This window comes from Bombus huntii, chromosome 6 (assembly GCF_024542735.1).
Source record: "Bombus huntii isolate Logan2020A chromosome 6, iyBomHunt1.1, whole genome shotgun sequence".
Classification (NCBI taxonomy): Eukaryota; Metazoa; Arthropoda; class Insecta; order Hymenoptera; family Apidae; genus Bombus; species Bombus huntii.
In genome coordinates, this window is record NC_066243.1 from 15,701,602 (window position 1) to 15,719,879 (window position 18,278).

Below are 18,278 nucleotides of genomic sequence, written 5' to 3' on the forward strand. Positions count from 1 at the left end.
GCATAGCGTTCGCATAAACACTCGTCGTCACCTTTTTCTACTCGTCTGAAAATTCTTTGACGCTACAACCGGCTACTTTCGGCGATAAGTTTCACTCTGGGGTGGACAAGTCCCCTTAGGAATTTACAAAACGCGAAAAATCGTTACAGCGTTAAAGTTATTCCTCTGACCAGTGAGCTGTTCTCGACGAGTATACTGGCCACGAAGAAACGACAATATTTCGTGTTACGACGACTATACTCGTCACGCGTAAAAGGTAGCCACAATTTCCTGTGTAAATCGCAGTTCAGTAATCGCAGTAAATTGCAATAATAAAATTTCCTAAAAGTCGTTTCTCCGTCTGACGAGTATACTCGTCACGCGTAAAAGGTAGCCACAATTTCCTGTGTAAATCGCAGTTCAGTAATCGCAGCAAATTGCAATAATAAAATTTCTTAAAAGTCGTTTCTCCGTCTGACGAGTATACTCGCTTACTTTTCCCTACGAATTTTAAGTACACGCTTTTCAAACAACTTCGCAACAGCCGACTGGTCAATTGCCTCGCTTATCGCTATTTTCAAAAGCTAAAATACATCTCGTATCTCGTATTTCTATTCCCTTCTTTACCTCTTTCGTGCACGCGGACCTTAGGACGATTTTAACTTGAAGGGAATCGCGCGTGGCTAGAAAATCGAATATTTCGTCAGGCAGCGGACTGGATTTCGCGAGTTACGTAACGTTGAAGACTGGCGAAAATGGGATGAATGGAAGGGACGCGTATTGGAATGGAAGAGATTTCAGACATCTCGTGTGTGCGACGGTGGGGATTTCGTCGCGATGCAAAATCGCTGAGTGGCACGCGGCCTTGATGACATTCGTAAGGAAAAGGAAGCGTACATTTTCAAGTGGTACTCACTTGCGGCTCTGATCTTCCTCCAGCGGGTGCCAACTCGAGCCTCTCCGACACCGCCTGCAATGCAGAAAACATGGGTAAATTCAACTGGCGTAAAACTGTACGGTAGCCAAGAATTTATAGCGACCCCGCGGACATTTTCGCGTATTTCATTCATAAAACTTTTTCTATCGACCTCGGACAATTTCAGGATCGCGTTACGCAAGTACAGTCAGGCACAAGACTCTACGTCTACGTCGCTCGAGTGTAAGACCTTGTAACGTAACTTATCTGAATGAAGTTTATGACTAATTATTTTATATTTATCTTATACGAAGTTTATGGCTAATGACTAATTATTAAAATCTTTGAAAGTAATTGAATTCAATTTCTAACTCTTTGGTCGTCGAATTAATAATACAGTGTACGAAGAAAAGGTACAAGATGAAAGAATCGGATCAATCTTTGGGAAATTTAGTTTCTGTTGAAAAAGAAAAAGCGAATACGTGTGATAATAATCGTATTCTTTGTTTCTCACTCATAATAGATATTATTCTAAAATTATCGATGCCTGTGAGAACAAATATTTAAATCTTCGAACTGCGCAGTTCTCGATAAAATATCGACGTTTAAACAACTCGGTTAATCTTTAAAGTTTGCTAAAGCTATTGATATAGTCGCCGAGTTTCATCCCCGCTTTAACTCTTGCAAAAGTGAGGTTTTATTAAAAGAAAAAAGAAATCAGCCAACTCTCCTCTTCGTACCATTAAAATTTATCGATTCGATTTATGCGTGGCAAATATTATTTTCCTTAATGAGAAGTAAAATTTGCGCGATGCGAGAAACGATTAATTACGTCGATCATCGGAAACCAAATATTTCCTTGATCAAACTCATTAATACGGATTGCTTCTTGGTAATATCATCCCCGCGTAATTCGCAGAACACTTTTCGAAGAACATTCTTCTAAAAACATTTCATGTTCCCGTAAAAACCTCTTAGGAAATTGAATGAATTCTTACAACGAGTAATTTCAATTCAATCTCTTTAGTCCTTCGTTTAACGTTTATCACGCTGCCCTATTTTTCGTCCATCGAAGCCGAAGATCCTTAAATTTGTATCATCAACTACGACGAGTACCTAGAAACATAGGAAAAGCAATTTGTTCCTAGGTGATTTGTCAAACAGAGGATACGAGACTTGTCGATCCAAGATTAGTTCCAATTTTCAAGATTCGTTCTCACGATCCGAGATTAACCCTACAAAGTTAATAGGAAATAAAATAAATACGAATTAGAACAAGTTACAAATTCGATGGTTTCCCAACGATTTATTTTTCGCCCTGCATTTATGCTACTCGTTCCGACTTTCTCGAGTTCTAAATATATTCTTATCCAAAAATTCAAATATTTGCGTCAAGCAAATTTTACATTCCACCTCCGCTAACGATCGACCACCATAGCGTGCAACGTAAATCGATACAAGCGAGCCGTCTATCCGTGCGCGGAATTCGATAAACCATCCAGAGTCCAATAACCAAGCAATCTCCTTAAAATACCCTCACCCCATCGACAAAGAACCACCCTTTCCAAGTACCAATCTTGGAGCAGTCGCTCGTCGAATCTCCTAAAAATACTCCTATACAGTGCAAACAATAAGCGTCTCCAACTCAGCGTGCAATCACGCCACTTCCGGCCTACCTAATCCCTAAACCGTTTAAACGGGCTCTCGAGCAATTCGTCCAGCCTTTCGCCGATATAATGGGCGACCATCGTCGAAAGGCAGAACTTCGCCTCGATCCAAACAAGCGAACAACGAAGGGGAATTAGATCCCGGCCGTAATCGCCTCTGCGGACCTTGTATCGTTGATTTAGTCATCTCACCTCGGTTAATGACGTATTAATGGGCTATTGAGCGAGGATATAAGGGTCCCAGAGTAGCAGCGTAGAATAGTAGCATTGTACCGACGAGCCAGCCACGTGACTGTTAGGAAGAGCCACGAGCTTTAGACTTGGCGCGAATGAGAGTTAAGATTCGCGATTGATTCTCGCTATCGTCGCGTCTCTGCGATTCTTCGGCCGTCGTCGAGATTCATTTTATTTTCTTGCTATCGAGCAACAAGTGCTTACAGAGATTTACAGAGTTTAGGCGTCACGTGCGAGTCCCTGCACGAGCGAACACGAACGATTTAACTGTTTTTGGATTTCATCAGAGCAACTTCTTACACTGCGGTTTAATAAAAAGGTGTGGATCCGAGGCAACGCATTTGAGGATTTCTGACGATACGAGTAAGTGGAAAAGCGATAGGGACGCGTAAATATCGAGAAAACGCGGATTGGAATAATGCAATTGGTCTGTGTGAACTCTAATACTTACAAGGTACTCGTAAAAAATTGTGACAGTGTAACGGAATTCAGGATTTACGCTTACGTCGTACAATTATATTACATTGATCGACCAACTGCGTTTCACGTGTATACTCGTCGTCGCTTGTATTCATTTACGCGCTCCATGACCCAACCCCGTGAGACATTTTTAAAACTAGATTCCGCAGTTAACTGGTTAACCGAGGGCGGTGCAAAATAGACTGGCATAGACACAGAGAAGGTAGCGTTGTCTATCAATTACTCGCTATCACGCAGCTGTATCGCCGCATGTGTGACACTTGCACCCAATGCTCGACACGCGTGTTCATCTTTACAATGTGTTGAGCCTGTGAAGTCAGAATTAATCGATCGCACCTCCTTCTTTCCATCTCTGCGTATACTATGTGTAATTATATGTATAATTTTGCGTGCTAGACTAGATTAGCCGCGTAGTAGTGACACACGTATGTGAATATGAGTGTATGCAAGTATGTGTGTGCACTGCGTCTCGAAAACCAGATGAATGCAACTGTTCCGTTGGCAGTGTGCTATGGAAGATGATGAGACGAAGAGAGTGCTGAGACGCGTGCAAATGTATATCGACGAAGATCCTGGAAATCGTTTATTAAATAAATCTAAAATTATTTTAATACGAATTCTAAGTGTAAGCTTGGTGTTCCTTTACTTTTATTTCGGCAATTAAGATGCACAATTCTCAACATAACGTATTCTACAACAATATGCGCTATACGTGCGATATGTACTAATATCTGGCTAATACCGATACAACTCAGCGTTGAGTCTCTCCACTCTGTGCAGCCGCAAGCGACGCTCTGCACTGAGAAGATGCGCTAGAAATACGCGATCTACGCTCAGCCGAGGCAAAACGCGTGCTACTCATCCGCAAACCAACGTACATATTACGTAGTAGGTTCGATAAACTTTTGTCTAAGTCTCCTTTCCGTTATCTTGGCGACAATATAAATTTGCGCAGATATAAAAATATTCTCAACCTCCACCTCTAACTTCGATCGCCTCGCAGCGATACGTTACGCTTCCTCGAGGGTTAAAACCACGTTGTATCACAGCAGCCACTACGTCACCTGTTAACGCACACGCTATACCCTCCTGTTGTATCATAAATCCATTAACTCACGTTCGATCACGCACCTCGCTATATGACACATATGCCTCGAACACGTTCATCACTGCGATCGATGAGAACGTTTTCAATTACGTTGAACAAGCGTACGCACTGCTGGATAGTCGGCAAGTAAATACGTTCGCGTGAACGATTCTACTACCGGACATAGGATCACGTGCCGCAAGTCGGCGGCCGAATCGTTAAAAGCCGTCTTTGAACGTCTCTAGACTTATTAGTCAACGGAGTGCCAGGTTTTCCTGACATGCGAGCGGAAACGCGACGTTCTGATCGCGTGAGCGCCGAATATCCATTCGAAATAGGCATCCAACCAGGATAAATGTACGCGAGTGAAATTGTCGGACGAAACACGTTCGATACGACTCTCCCGGGGAGAATATCTCAAGTCGAGCCCTCAGGACGGTGTTCGTAAACGTTTTGGGGCGGTTGAAGTTCGCAACGAGTATAATTCTCGTTAAATATATATTGACTTTGATCGAGTAATTGTTTGATCTTTTGATTAACTTTGAGGTAACAATCGTGCGCCGGATTTTTATGTACTTATGAGGAATTTAATTAAAGATGCAGAGATACGTAAAATACCGAAAGTACAGTATAGCCTCTATAACAGTTCTTTCTATCCAGAATTCATTCCTTGAATTATACTTATAAGCGATTTGACCAAACCTCTTTGCACTGTATGTTATTACTGATGACGTAAGAACGTACAACTTTAGCGTTACTTAATCAACGATCGTGCAAACGTTGTGGATTTCTTACTTTTTACATACAATTTTAGACAGAATTTTTACGAATACTTTTAGTCTGTAATTTAATTAAACGAAACGTTCGATACGTTTGCTTCAGAGAATAAGCGTTAGTATAATTATTCTTATGCTGTTAAATACCTTAACGGACATATATCTCCGAAAACTACATTCTTGGCAGCCAGTTTTACGTGAGTGGCAGCTAAGTTACCTAACAACAGGAATTCGCGGAATCGATCTGACCTTTACATTTTATTGTACTGTACGCGCCGTAGCAAAAAACTATCGTCGAAATATAGATGTTTTTTATTTATATTTTTTTATTTATATAATTTTATAGTTTTTTATTTATATAATTATAGATGTATTTCGATGTTATTATGTTGTCCCAGATGTTTCTTTCGTTTTATAATTGAATTGTGTGTGATCGTAATAATAGGAATAAAAATTCAATAAAATAATATTAAACGAAAAATGTCGCGCATTCGTTATTTCCTTACAAAACGAGAGAAATTGTTCGAACAAGTTAACACATTTTCACGAATCTCGTTGCTAGAATATATCTACCTCTTCGACCCAGTAGGATCGTGATTTGGGGCAACGATATACGTAGCTAAAAAATAAAATGTCGGAATTATCCATATTGAACGATAAAAGAAATTGTACGCTGCTAGTTTCCTTGTTGTCTAATTTATACGCCGAATTTTCGTCCAATAATTTCACCCGTATTAACCGGAAACTTTACGCAAGATTTTTATCATTTTCTCACAGTTTTTACACGGTATACATTTTTCTTATGATTCCTGCCATTCGTGTAGTAATCATAATTTCTATAAATTTAGAAAATAAACATGCCCGTCGTATACCTCTGCCTGTGTACTGTGAGATGATACAACTATGAAAAAGTAAGAAACTATAGTATGTAACAGGAAAATTACGGAACCATGAAATTGTTAAAAAATTATCGAATATTACATTTAATAAATTTATAAATAGTAACGAGCCCATAAATACTTATATCCCTAGAGATGAATAAACAAATGTATTTCTATAAACGAAATTCATAGATAATACGTAATGCTTTGACGTTACTTTAATTAACAAGTGGAATTGCTCTGAGAAACGGAATTCTATATACGTGACCCAAGGAAACGCGAATACAAACGCGAGATCTGGAAGATATACTGGCGCCAATATACTTACGTGCGTTACTTAATTAAGGATTTCATAAGCCGTGCAGCTTGACGCAAAGGAACTACATGAATATTTATCGCATATATATCAGGTCTAAAGATTACGTCTAAAATTTAGCGGAAGGAAAATCTCTTATCTGAAAGCATAAATTAAAATATCCTAAATTAAGTAGCGTACGTAAATATAGAGCCGCCACTGTATATAGGTCAAAAGTAATTCAGTAGAAAATCAAGCGAGACGAGCTTTAAATCATCTCGTTGCATCTTCCCTCGTGCTTCTCAATTTTAAGTGGAAAAACCAGGAATAACGAAAGCGTATACATAGTTTAGCCGTTGTTATTATCCCAGGTATTTATCTTGCTTTCGAAAAAGTTTCTGCGAATGAAACGAACGACGTGGCGGAGAGCGCAGCAGGCTGAAGAGCTTGCAAAAAAATGAACGCGAAGAACGTTAAGTAAGTCTAAGGAGAGCACGCGAGGAAATCAGACGTTTCAGAATTCAAACTGGAAACGGCACTGCGTCTGCTTACTTCCAATATCTCTCTCTCTCTCTCTCTCTCTCTCTCTCTCTCTCTTGGACCATCAAAACTCGTAATTTACATAAAGGAGCCGGAAAAGTTTGTACGCAAAGAGACGCGATCCTTTCGACTGAATTTCGTAATGACGCAAATTTTAATAGACTCCCATTGCCTTCGATATTCTCAATCATCCAAGTACACGGTTCTAATAACTAAACTTTCATGCACCGTCGTTGCCAACGACGACAAAATAATAATAAAAATTGAATTTCCTATCTTCTGTCCGATTTTTGTAAACACATGCACAGTGTTCGTGCTATTGCACGAAGATGATAGGAAAAAAACAACGACGAGTGTATGTTCGTTGGTGTTTCGATTTTCATGTTATTTTCTAGCTGAAAGGATATACGTGTTTGTACTTAATGATTTAATGATTCAATACCATCACGGTGCGATTCTTACGATAGATGAGTGCGATAGATGATTCGATAAGAAGCATCAGCTAAAATAACTCGTTACCTGTCGGTTTTACGGAGAAACGTCTTGAACGAGTAACATCGCGTTTCAAGGGACTCATCGGATGGATGCAATTTTATTTTCTAATATCTTCTATTCTCCGCGCTATCAAAGCGATATCTCCAGCTCCTTAAAATCCATTGTATATTTTCAATATCGAAAAAGCGTTGATTTTCTTTTCCCCCCATAACACACTCCCGCGTGGTGAATATTTTCAACTTGAATCTGTCAAATTTAACGTATGAAAGCGAGGAACAGCGTAAACGCAAGAATACCGTTTCACGCTTGTCTTTCACGCGTCAAATTTGACAAACTGAAATTAAAATATCCAAACTACCAATTTTTCGACACGATACTTTCCTGCGTAATATAATTTGTCAATACTTGATATCGCGTAATATAAATAATTCGAACAGAACAATAGAATAACGACATATCGTTGCTGACCAGTTTTGATATTTTACTTCACAACTGGAAACTCGTAAACATTCGCTAGAACGTCGACAGCGGTATCCGAAAGATGGAAAAAAGATTGAAACACCTATATTTACGACAATTTTCGTGACCGGCAATTGGACACGAAAACCGAGTTCCAGAACCAATTCACGTTCGTGTTGCAGCATACTCGATTCTTACGCGTATGTACGTATATGTACTTGGACAGAGCCGAAGGCACGATGCAATGGCGAGGTGTGGCTGGCGCGTTATGCGTCGTAAATGTTGTCGCGAATTACATCGAGGTGTACGTCACCATCTCGCTTTGCATTCTCCTCGCAGCGGTAATAAGAGTAGATGGTTTCGCTCTACGGGTGTCCTAGCCGTCGATCCGGATTGCATGCTGATGCCTAGGATCGAGTCACGACCGACGCAACGGTTATTAACGCTTAAGAGTTTATTTATCAACGTGCAGGTCATTTTACTTACGCCGACTCTGGCCGTTTGTAGAACGCAGATTAACTGGATCACCGGTAAAGGAATATTCGTGCCGATTACGGTTACCGCTTGCGGCAATTACGCAGAAGAAGAGTACGAACGAAGAGAAGACGTACATAGAGAGAATGAGATTGGTTCGTAGCAGAAATTTTTCAACGAGTTCGACACGTTCGCTGGTCCCTGCTATTATTACACGATGGCTAACGTATTACGCGACAGCTAGTTTTATCTTACAACGAACCGTTTTCTTTATGCGGTTTACACGCTTCGTTTCTATCGCAACGATCTTTTGTAAATTTCGTGCGAAAGCGCTATTTGACGATACAAAATTTTAGATAGTCCAAGTGAATTAATTAGACGCTTAAACGATAACGATTAACGTAGGACATGAAAGAGCGGACATGAAATTTCGACACTTTTCAGCGAGTTTAAAACGCGCTGTGTTTTGTATTGTACGACGATTAGAAAAGATATCGACGCGTAATTTGATCTTCTAAGAATTTAGGAACCAGGTTCTACGCTTCGTTTTCATGTTAAACATTTTCTATAGTCGTACGAAAACATCGTTTAACGATACAAAAGTTGATACACTCGGAGCTAATTAATTAGCATGTAAATGCTGCCATGAATATGTATGTACAGTGGCGTGTCGATATTCTTTCTAGCCACTCTGTATATGACGCGTAAAGTAAAACGAAAATATCACGCTTGCTATGGAAATTGTCTACGAGTATCTCCAGTAAGTTATACAAGAAAAAAAAAGCATTTTGCGGTTGTACTATGCACCGTTGTGACAAAGCTGCAATCATACGTCTGTTAGGTTGCTTCGTGTAAGTTCTGCCCGCCAAAGTAAACCAGCGACCAGTTCGACTCGCAAAAATCATCCACCCGCGTTGTGTCTCTTTCATGAAAATCTTCGGGTTCGTCGTCGAAAGAAGAAGCTATCGATCTATCGCATCTTTCGCGACTTCAAAATTTCAGATTATTTTTCGTGCACACTTTTCTGATCGAAAGAGATAAAAACGTACTCCTGGTGGATCCATCTTTGTAAAAATCTTCCTAAATATCTGCCCTGAGGGACTAGTGAAAATTGGTATATATAATACGTGAGGAAAAATGGTAATAAAAGAAGCAAGATTTTCGACGGATGATTTTGAAGAGAATAGGAGGCAAGAGAGAAACGTTGAAACAGACGACGATGTTTCAAAAGGAGTAATCGAAAATAATTCCCAGGAAACAACGAAGGAAGGGTAGTACGCTTTAAATGAAACTAAGTCGGTCTACCATTATTCGTCTCTCGACCCACATAGCAAACGTAAAGAAAATGGACAAATGGATTCCGCATAAGTTAAACGATGCGCGCGACACGACGAATGCAGCCACCTCGTTACTTTCATATTTCTCGTGCATACGTTCTTCGTTTATCGTTCTTTGTAATTTCTTCCGAAGAATAAGTAGCAACGATTATAACGAGGTTGTGTAAAAGCAGCGGTTGCAGCAAGTTTTTCCATTCTAAGGTAAAACCGACGAATTAACGTGAATTTTTTATCACGAAGATATATGTATATTACGAGAAATTTACGTATGCGTGTGTACATATATAACTCGTAATTCCAATTTCAAAATTATTTCACACACGTGAAATTGAAACATTAAATTTAAATCGTGTTACAATGAAACATTTTAAACAGACGCATGTACATTTAATTAAAATAATTTTCACGTGCTTGCGTGTACTTTTTCGACTACCAGACGATAGCTCGGTTGTATCATATTTTTGAAAAATATTTAGCAAATATGTATTTATCAAATATATACGTGTCGATCTTCATTTGTAAAATGTATCGGTAAATTCATTATAAAATATAGTTACCAGGAGTTCATATTAATTCGTCGGCTTATAAATACGTTCTATGCTTCTCAAAAATACGACGTGATGAAATTTTACAACGAAATTTGACGTATAAAATTTCATTATTCCACGGCTATATTTAATACTCTCTGGCGATTTATTTTCTTATTATAAGATCTCTTAAACCAATTGATTAGCTCAATACGTTACAGGTCACTTGTTTTTCAAGTAGCCCTAATTGTAAGTGATTTAAGCTATTGCTCAAACTATATTAAGCAAGTTCTCCAAACGTTCAATCTGCGCGAATCTGTTCAAGAGACCATTCGAAGGATTTTTCGCCCCCAAGCTTACGCGAACAATCGAGCTACTTCATATTCAATTTATTCAAGTTATTCGGCTTAGTTTTTATATTTCAAACCGGCAACGAGTTCCGTCCACCGGTTCGCTTTTTCAATTCGCCGACACGTAAAATGGGTAAAACGCGTTTTCAACGTTGCTTTAACTTTTCACCAGATTTTCATTTAAGGGTAATTTGATTCTGTATTCGATGAAATTGTTTGATTTTACGGTAATGGAATAAAACTTGGGAAATGTATTTTCCCTTTGATAACGTCCAACAATTAGTTAATGAAATATTTGAACGGTGTTTTGTTTATTCGATTATTTGTTTAATTGCGTATTGCGACAGCGATTTCGAAAATGGTCCTTGTTGCGTTATTTTATATTTTCTTCGTAATTTCCTACCTTCTAATACGTTTAAAATATCAACTGTAACGCATTTTTAATAAATATTTTTAAATCAATACGTCGCATAAACCGACGAACCATTTTAGAAAAACCGCGTACTCCGATCGATTTTATTTGCAATCTTTTCTTCTTCTCGAACGTTCAAATTTATCTAACCAGCGTTTCGCGTAATTCTAATCAGATCGTTCGGTATCTTTTCAGCGATCGTGGAGACCACTTCGATCGCGGACGTTTCTCGAGATATTCCTTTTTTTTTCTTTACTCGATTATCGCATTTTTATGATCTACGTGCATTGTTATCCGCGCATCTCTGAATTGCCAATGTTTTACCGCGATAATTCGCTTGTTATTAGATATAAAAAAGTTAGAGGGGAAAAAGGGCATTTCCCGGGAAACGTCCTTGTCCGATTCGACGTCTTCCAAGCTACGGAAGATCACATTTTTAGAGAAATTGTAGCTTTTAATTTTTGTCATATTTTGTCTTAATACTTTCAAATAAACATCTATTTAATGATATTTAAAATTAACATTGCAAATTCACGTTCAAAATTAACGACGCGTTAGTTTCGTATACGAAATTTATAAACGTCTACGTGGATAGAATTAACGCTGTAAAATTACAGAAAATTATTGGAAGTTAAACTTTAACAAACGAAACGTGGATTTATAAACATTTCTATCCTCATTGATATAATTTGGAATAATGAAATTAAGCTACAAATGTAATCTTCTCGCAGATCTTTCTTTTCTATTCGATAAATATTTGTAAAAACTCGCGTATCTCTTCTTGTTGTTTCGTATCTGTTTGAACGTGTCTTCAATAGGATACTGCACATATGTAAATACTTTGAACGTTTGCGATGTTTATGATGGAACGAGGGAAGCCGATATTCGGAAAGAGAGTGTGCAGAATCACGCTTTTAAAGCTTTGTCGCTTTTATCGCAAGTGAAATAATCGGTTTTCGTTTTATTCGATACTAAAAGTGAACTTTACGCGATATCGATCGTACGGACTTCTCGTAAATACTATGGCAATTTTACAAACGAAAGAGAGTTTCAACTTTCGAACATCTGGGAACACGATTTTGGCTGATACGTCCATATTCGAAACAACTTCTCCATTTAATTGTTCTTATCCCATGACGTTTACCTGCAGTATAAAAAAAAATAAAAAATAAAAAATAAAAGAAAATAAGAAAACGAGCGAATTTTTCCTTCGCCGTTTAACATTATCCACAATCTAATCGGAAGAATCTCGTCGTTCGTACGATCTTCCGCTCGATTAAAATTCGTTTCTTTCGCTGGCGAGCAAGCGCGAGATTAAAGTTACACGCAGGTCTAAAATAAAATAATCGTTTCTCGCTTAAATCAACCTCGTTTACTGTCCGCTCCAACGACTAATCCCATTGCAGGCAAGAAAATCGAACCAGGGCAGCGCCGAAAACGATCAATACAAATTCAACTATCGTCAAACAAACCGACCCGAACCATTACTTCGGCCAACAATCTCAACTGCTCCCTTTCAAACGATTCCAATCTATCCAGGTTGCAGAGGACCGCGCCGAACGAATCTACGAGCGTTTCATTTACACGGCGCTTCGCCGGTCGATCGACGTTTTCACTCGCTTTTCGTCTCGAACGCAGCCAGCGGCCAACGCCTGCTACGATTTCACGTGCCACCGTTTCAACCACGTTTCATCCAGTGCTTTTACCGATCTCCTTTTCTCCGCTCCGCCAACGGACGAGAATGGAAACCGGCACTCTGATTCTCTTTTCTCTTCTGTTCTCGTTTCCGTTGGTTGCATGGCCGGCGCGCGGTATTTTTCATCGGTATCATTGTGCGTCGCCTGGGCCTGTCTCTCCTTTCTCGATCCTATCGATGACAAACGATATTTGACAGAGACGAGACGAAAGGAGACGGCTGTGCTTTCCGACAACTCGAGCAGTTGAAGAGACGAAGACGGTTTGTCGCCAGCCTCCGAGCGATTTTGTCAAACTCTTCGTGTAGGAGTTCGAAAGCGACGAGTGTCTTTAACCGTTTGAGTGTCAGGGGTCTTTGAAAAAACAGGTTTCAAAAATTCCAAATAACGCGATAGCGTTTGTCTTAATCGATTGCGAAGGGAAACAAGCGCGGCGCAATAACGCTCGTCGTATTTCTTATTTTTATGAAATACGTCTATATTATTGTACTATTAGTTTATAAATATTTCGAGTTCTGTTCAATAAAAATTATTGAGAAGATAGCAATGAAATACAAAATATCATGAGTCGTCTGTAGCGTTCTAATGTACTGCGGCTTTTCGACATAAAATTTATACAGCGCTGCTTCCGACTCAACCGGTTAATATATCGATATAGATATATAGGGTGACTGTATTCAACGTAATACTGGAACACGCGATTTCAACCACTTAGCTGTCGTGTAAAAAAGAAATAAAACGATCGTTTCGTTGCGACTTAATTCTATTGAGTTAGCAACCGAGCGATTGTTGCACTCAATTCTTGCAACAATTAAATTATCCAACGTACGAAACAATCTCGTTCGAACGATTATCACTCAAACTGTTTTTTAGTATTGGGTTGGCAACTAAGAGATTGCGGATTTTGTCATTAGGTGGTAATGACAAAATCCGCAATCACTTAGTTGCCGATCCAATATATTACAACAGTCGCACGTACTCTCTGCTTGACGAGTATACTCGTCGTCGCTTACTTTTTGTCACGCGTTCTAGGAACACGCTTTTCAAAGATGTCGCAACAGCTAACCGGCTATTACTAAATTAAACTAGTAACTCTGCAATTAACCTCTTAACCTACAAATACGGGCATAGCCCGTAGTACGATGATCGGACCAAACGTAAATATTACGGGCATAGCTCGTAGTACGATGATCGGGCCAAACGTAAATATTACGGGCATAGCTCGTAGTAGATGATCGGGCCAAACGTAAATATTACAGGCATAGCTCGTAGTAGATGATCGGACCAAACGTAAATATTACGGGCATAGCTCGTAGTACGATGGTCGGACCAAATATAATACAGGGTGGTTGGTAACTGGCGGTACAAGCGGAAAGGGGTGATTCTACGCGAAAAAAGAAGTCGAAAATGTAAAATAAAAATTTTTCGTTCGAGGCTTTGTTTTCGAGAAAATCGACTTTGAATCTTTGCTCGGTACGCGTGCACTTTATCGCGTCTCGTTACAACGGATCTCACTATAGATCGTTGTCTCGATGGAAAAATTAAAAAAAAATATTTATTCTATATTTCCGACTTCTTTTTTCGCGTAGAATCACCCCCTTTCCGCTTGTACCACCAGTTACCAACCACCCTGTATAATAGCTTGTTTAGGTTTTCGGCCCAAAATTCTCGAACGTAAATCGTAGGTTAATATGAAACATTGCAAATGTAGCTTGCTAAAAATATATATATAAAATCTTGAGAAAAAGGAAAGAAACCCGAAAAATAACAATCTTACGTAAAGGTACACGCGTTTTTATCCCGTGACCTGAGTAAAGCCGGATAGAGTAGCCGATAGCGTCCCTAGCATCTGTTACATTGGAATGGATCCAACTGTTTAGATTCCTAACTAGTGAAGCAACATTCATGGGTCCACCCAGAACCAGTTATACACTGCATCCAACATTCGTTCGATCTACATGCACCGGATAAGATTACCGACAGTGGATGCAAATATCCTCGTTGTTACCATTATATTTTTGTTCCTGTTGTTACCACTGTCGCTATCCTTTGGATTTTTGTTCGACTCTACGTTTCTACGATCTACGAAGAAACGTTGACTTGACACTGGGACTACGGACAGTTAAGACGAAGCTATTTCTACCAAAAACCAGTCACAACGACTGGTCTCCAAAAAGTACCTGATGATAGAATATCGTTATATTTATTGATTTATTACTTTTGTGGCGGCACTCGACGACTCAACTCGTCCACGGCTTCGCGACACAAAGCGATGTACGTCAAAGCGTAAAGTCGACATGCCTAATGTACCATCGACGTCCCTACGGTTCTTCCACCGAATATTCGGAAGAATCCATCCCAAGAAACGGTCGCGGACATCTAACAAACGCGTGCGTAGTGAGGATACCGAGGGGCAACAAAGAAAAAGAATCCGTTCGGTTTTGAACGAGAAAACATTCCGTTTCGAACAGCGAAGTGCGAAGGGTCTAGCGCAACAGCGAAGCAAACACATTCGAGAAGCGCGATTGTTGATCGTTGATCGTTAAATAAACTTTACTGTTGAACACCGAGAGTATTTCTTGGGCACTTAGATCTAACACCGCCTCGTTTTCATTGTATTATATTATTTCACAGAAGGAATTCCATGTTGTGTAGTACATTTTTGCTGCTACTAATCCATCTGAGATTATGATCCTTAAACGAGGGTTGGCACATTTATAAAATTGCATCTTCACCGATGCGGTAGTTTTAGTGTTAACAACCTAAATGCGTTTGCAACGTGGACACCGACGGTGGGTGTCCGATTTTGCCTCAGTACGCAATTTCATAAATATCGTTATGTATCATTGGAAAATATTCGTTGGACAAGAGTAGTAAAAGTGGTTAACTCTTAGCGAACTGCGTCTCTTCAAAAGTCTAGAAAATATAACGTAAAACACAAGGATTGTACCGAATGAACTTCCCAGGGAAAGGTTGTCCGTAAAGTTTCTTTCGTTTTATGAGGAAATAATAGACGCACGATGTTCTTTGTTGTACATTATTTCGTCGAATTACGTACGATCCATTTTGTTCTGTTGAGATAAACATCGTGACATTTCACAGACTTGGTTTCGCGTTCGTACGAAGGTGCATTGTCGTAAAAAACGCGTTTGCGAAAGAAAGACACTTTGCGGACGACCTATTATAAACCTGTTAGACCTTGTTATGTGTTATCACATATCGATTTTACAAATATTATCATAAATCATCCGTACCCTATGGCGAATCGAAAGAAACCCATTTGCATATCCAGGCTTCGACGCGTAATACAGTCGAACAGCATAATTCGTACCAGGAACGTACTTACCTAGACGATATCGATAATCGTAGAGCTAACAATTCGTTGGAAATCGTCAGAGAAAATCACGGCACTCGTCGTGCCACGGAAAGTATCATAACGCTAGAAAGCACGCGCCTATGGCGATCGTATTTTGTTCAGGCACTGACCCGGATCACGACGACTGAATGCCGTGGCTGAACGCGTGAAAATCCCAAACCGTTTTAAAGGTTTGCAACAACAGCCTGGAATTTTAGCCCAGTGTATCCAATTGTTTCCAGGTGTCTAACTGTAAGATTATCGTAGCTGTTCGATACCTGAACAGCTCCTGAAAAGATCAAAGGACAGGAACCATCGTTCGCCTAACGTTTAATTACACCTGTTAAAACGTCGTGCACTCTGCTAACCAGCTGCAGGTGCGAGAGACCAATTAGCCGATACTCGAGAACGTCTGTCAGAGAGTTCGATCTTAATCGTTAGCATCGGCCCAACTGTTGGTCGGCTGCTCGAAAAAGGAATTTCTGTCTACTCGACGAACTTTCCGAAGCTCGTTAAAAAGAGAGGGTGAAGGGGCCGGGGCAACGAACCAGGCGAACGAGTCAGGGTATCCAGAGAGAGAGAGAGAGAGAGAGAAAGAGGAGAGAGCAAGATTGGCGGCAGTTTCCTTCGACGCGCGTCCGGGAGCGCAGCCCTTTAAAGCTGATTAGCCGATGTTTTATATAAGATTCGATCTAAGTGGATTTACTTAATGCACTTAAAGCGAATCTGACCGCAGCCTTAAGGAGCTTCGGCCACACGCGACACCGAGCGGAACTGAGTTTTTCAGACGCTGACGCACCGAAACGCGACCCTCGTTCTCTTTCTTAAGATGCTCTACGACCACAGCTCGTTCTCTTGCGCGTCCTCCTTCGGACACCTCTTAGCCGACTGTGCCGATCGATTCGCAGTTCGTTGATAAACGACGGATTCAACGATAGTATGAGACTATGATAGGGGACGATGATAGTTATTGGTAACGATTAACGACAATTTGCACTTACTTAGGAAAGTTAAACGTTCGCGTAAATAATATACGCGATACGAAAATAGAAGATTAAATTGACAGGCGGTGGTTGACCGAGGAATCGGATGACAAGTTTGCTGTATAATATAAGTTACACAGTGGGAAGGTATATCGTTAAAAAGAAAATGTCAGAACGAATACCTGCGTCCATTAAATGTAAAATATTATGAATATTAATTTTGTGAATTTCGTTAGACGGATTAAAAGGAATATCGTTGAAACGTAATAATTTGCTCACTTTCGTCTTTATTGGGAAAAAAGAGAAGCGGAAAATGACGAAACAGAAGGTAGAAACGATAACGAGCGAGAGAAAATTTTGTTTCGTTTGTTAGTTGTTCCAAAGCAACGGTGAACGTTTGTTCCTTAGCGCGATACTTTTTAAACAACGCGATACTTTTTAGAATTTCTATATTTCCTCTGATATTATCAACGTCATTTAGGGGGAATTATTTTTGGTCAGAGTTCGTTATTTATTACAAAGCAAGATTAGATTCTGCAACGTGCACATGGCATGTTACAATATCGCGTTATAATCGACCACTGAAACGTAAGCAATTAGTGAATTTAATTCGAAGCTTATAATATATGCGCATTCGTATCTGCTAATTACTATGCTCTTGCGTGTAATTCTATACTAATACATAGTCGTATTATATTCCTATATCTAGTCATATTTTATATATAGCAAGCAGATTATAGATTCAAATCCTATAATCCTTGTACAATTTCTACAAAGACAGCGATTTAACCGCTATCTTATACTGGGTGTATCACGCCTATCGCTTGATCGAGGACGATTAAACGATCATAACTTTCGCATTTTATTGAAGCGTTCAAAGCACTGGAGCAACGAAAACGACGAACTACCGAAGGGATAGCAAGGAAATAATATAGAAAACTCATTATACAATGACTAGAAAAGTTATCGACGCGTAATTTTATCCTCTAAGAATTTAGGAACCAGGTTCTATGCTTCGTTTTCATGTTAAACATTTTCTATAGTCGTACGAAAACATCGTTTAACGATACAAAAGTTGATACACTCGAAGCTAATTAATTAGCATGTAAATGCTGTTATAAATATGTATGTACAGTGGCGTGTCGATATTTTTTCTAGCCACTCTGTATATGACGCGTAAAGTAAAACGAAAATATCCCGCTTGCTATGGAAATTGTCTACGAGTATCTCCAGTAAGTTATACAAAAAAAAAAGTATTTTGAGGTTTTACTATGCACCGTTGTGACAAAGCTGCAACCATACGTCTGTTAGGTTGCTTCGTGCAAGTTGTGTCCGCC

General features: G+C 39.5%; 1 protein-coding gene across 4 annotated transcripts in view; it reads right to left on the reverse strand.

Annotated features, from left to right (window-relative positions):
* LOC126866726 (amyloid-beta-like protein) overlaps positions 1-18,278 on the reverse strand; it is a 50,659-nt gene that overhangs the window by 22,043 nt on the left and 10,338 nt on the right. For all 4 annotated transcript variants that reach the window (XM_050620658.1, XM_050620660.1, XM_050620661.1 and 1 more), the window contains one exon: positions 896-949. In XM_050620658.1, the coding sequence (XP_050476615.1) occupies positions 896-949 (54 nt within the window). The remainder of the gene's footprint in view (positions 1-895; positions 950-18,278) is intronic.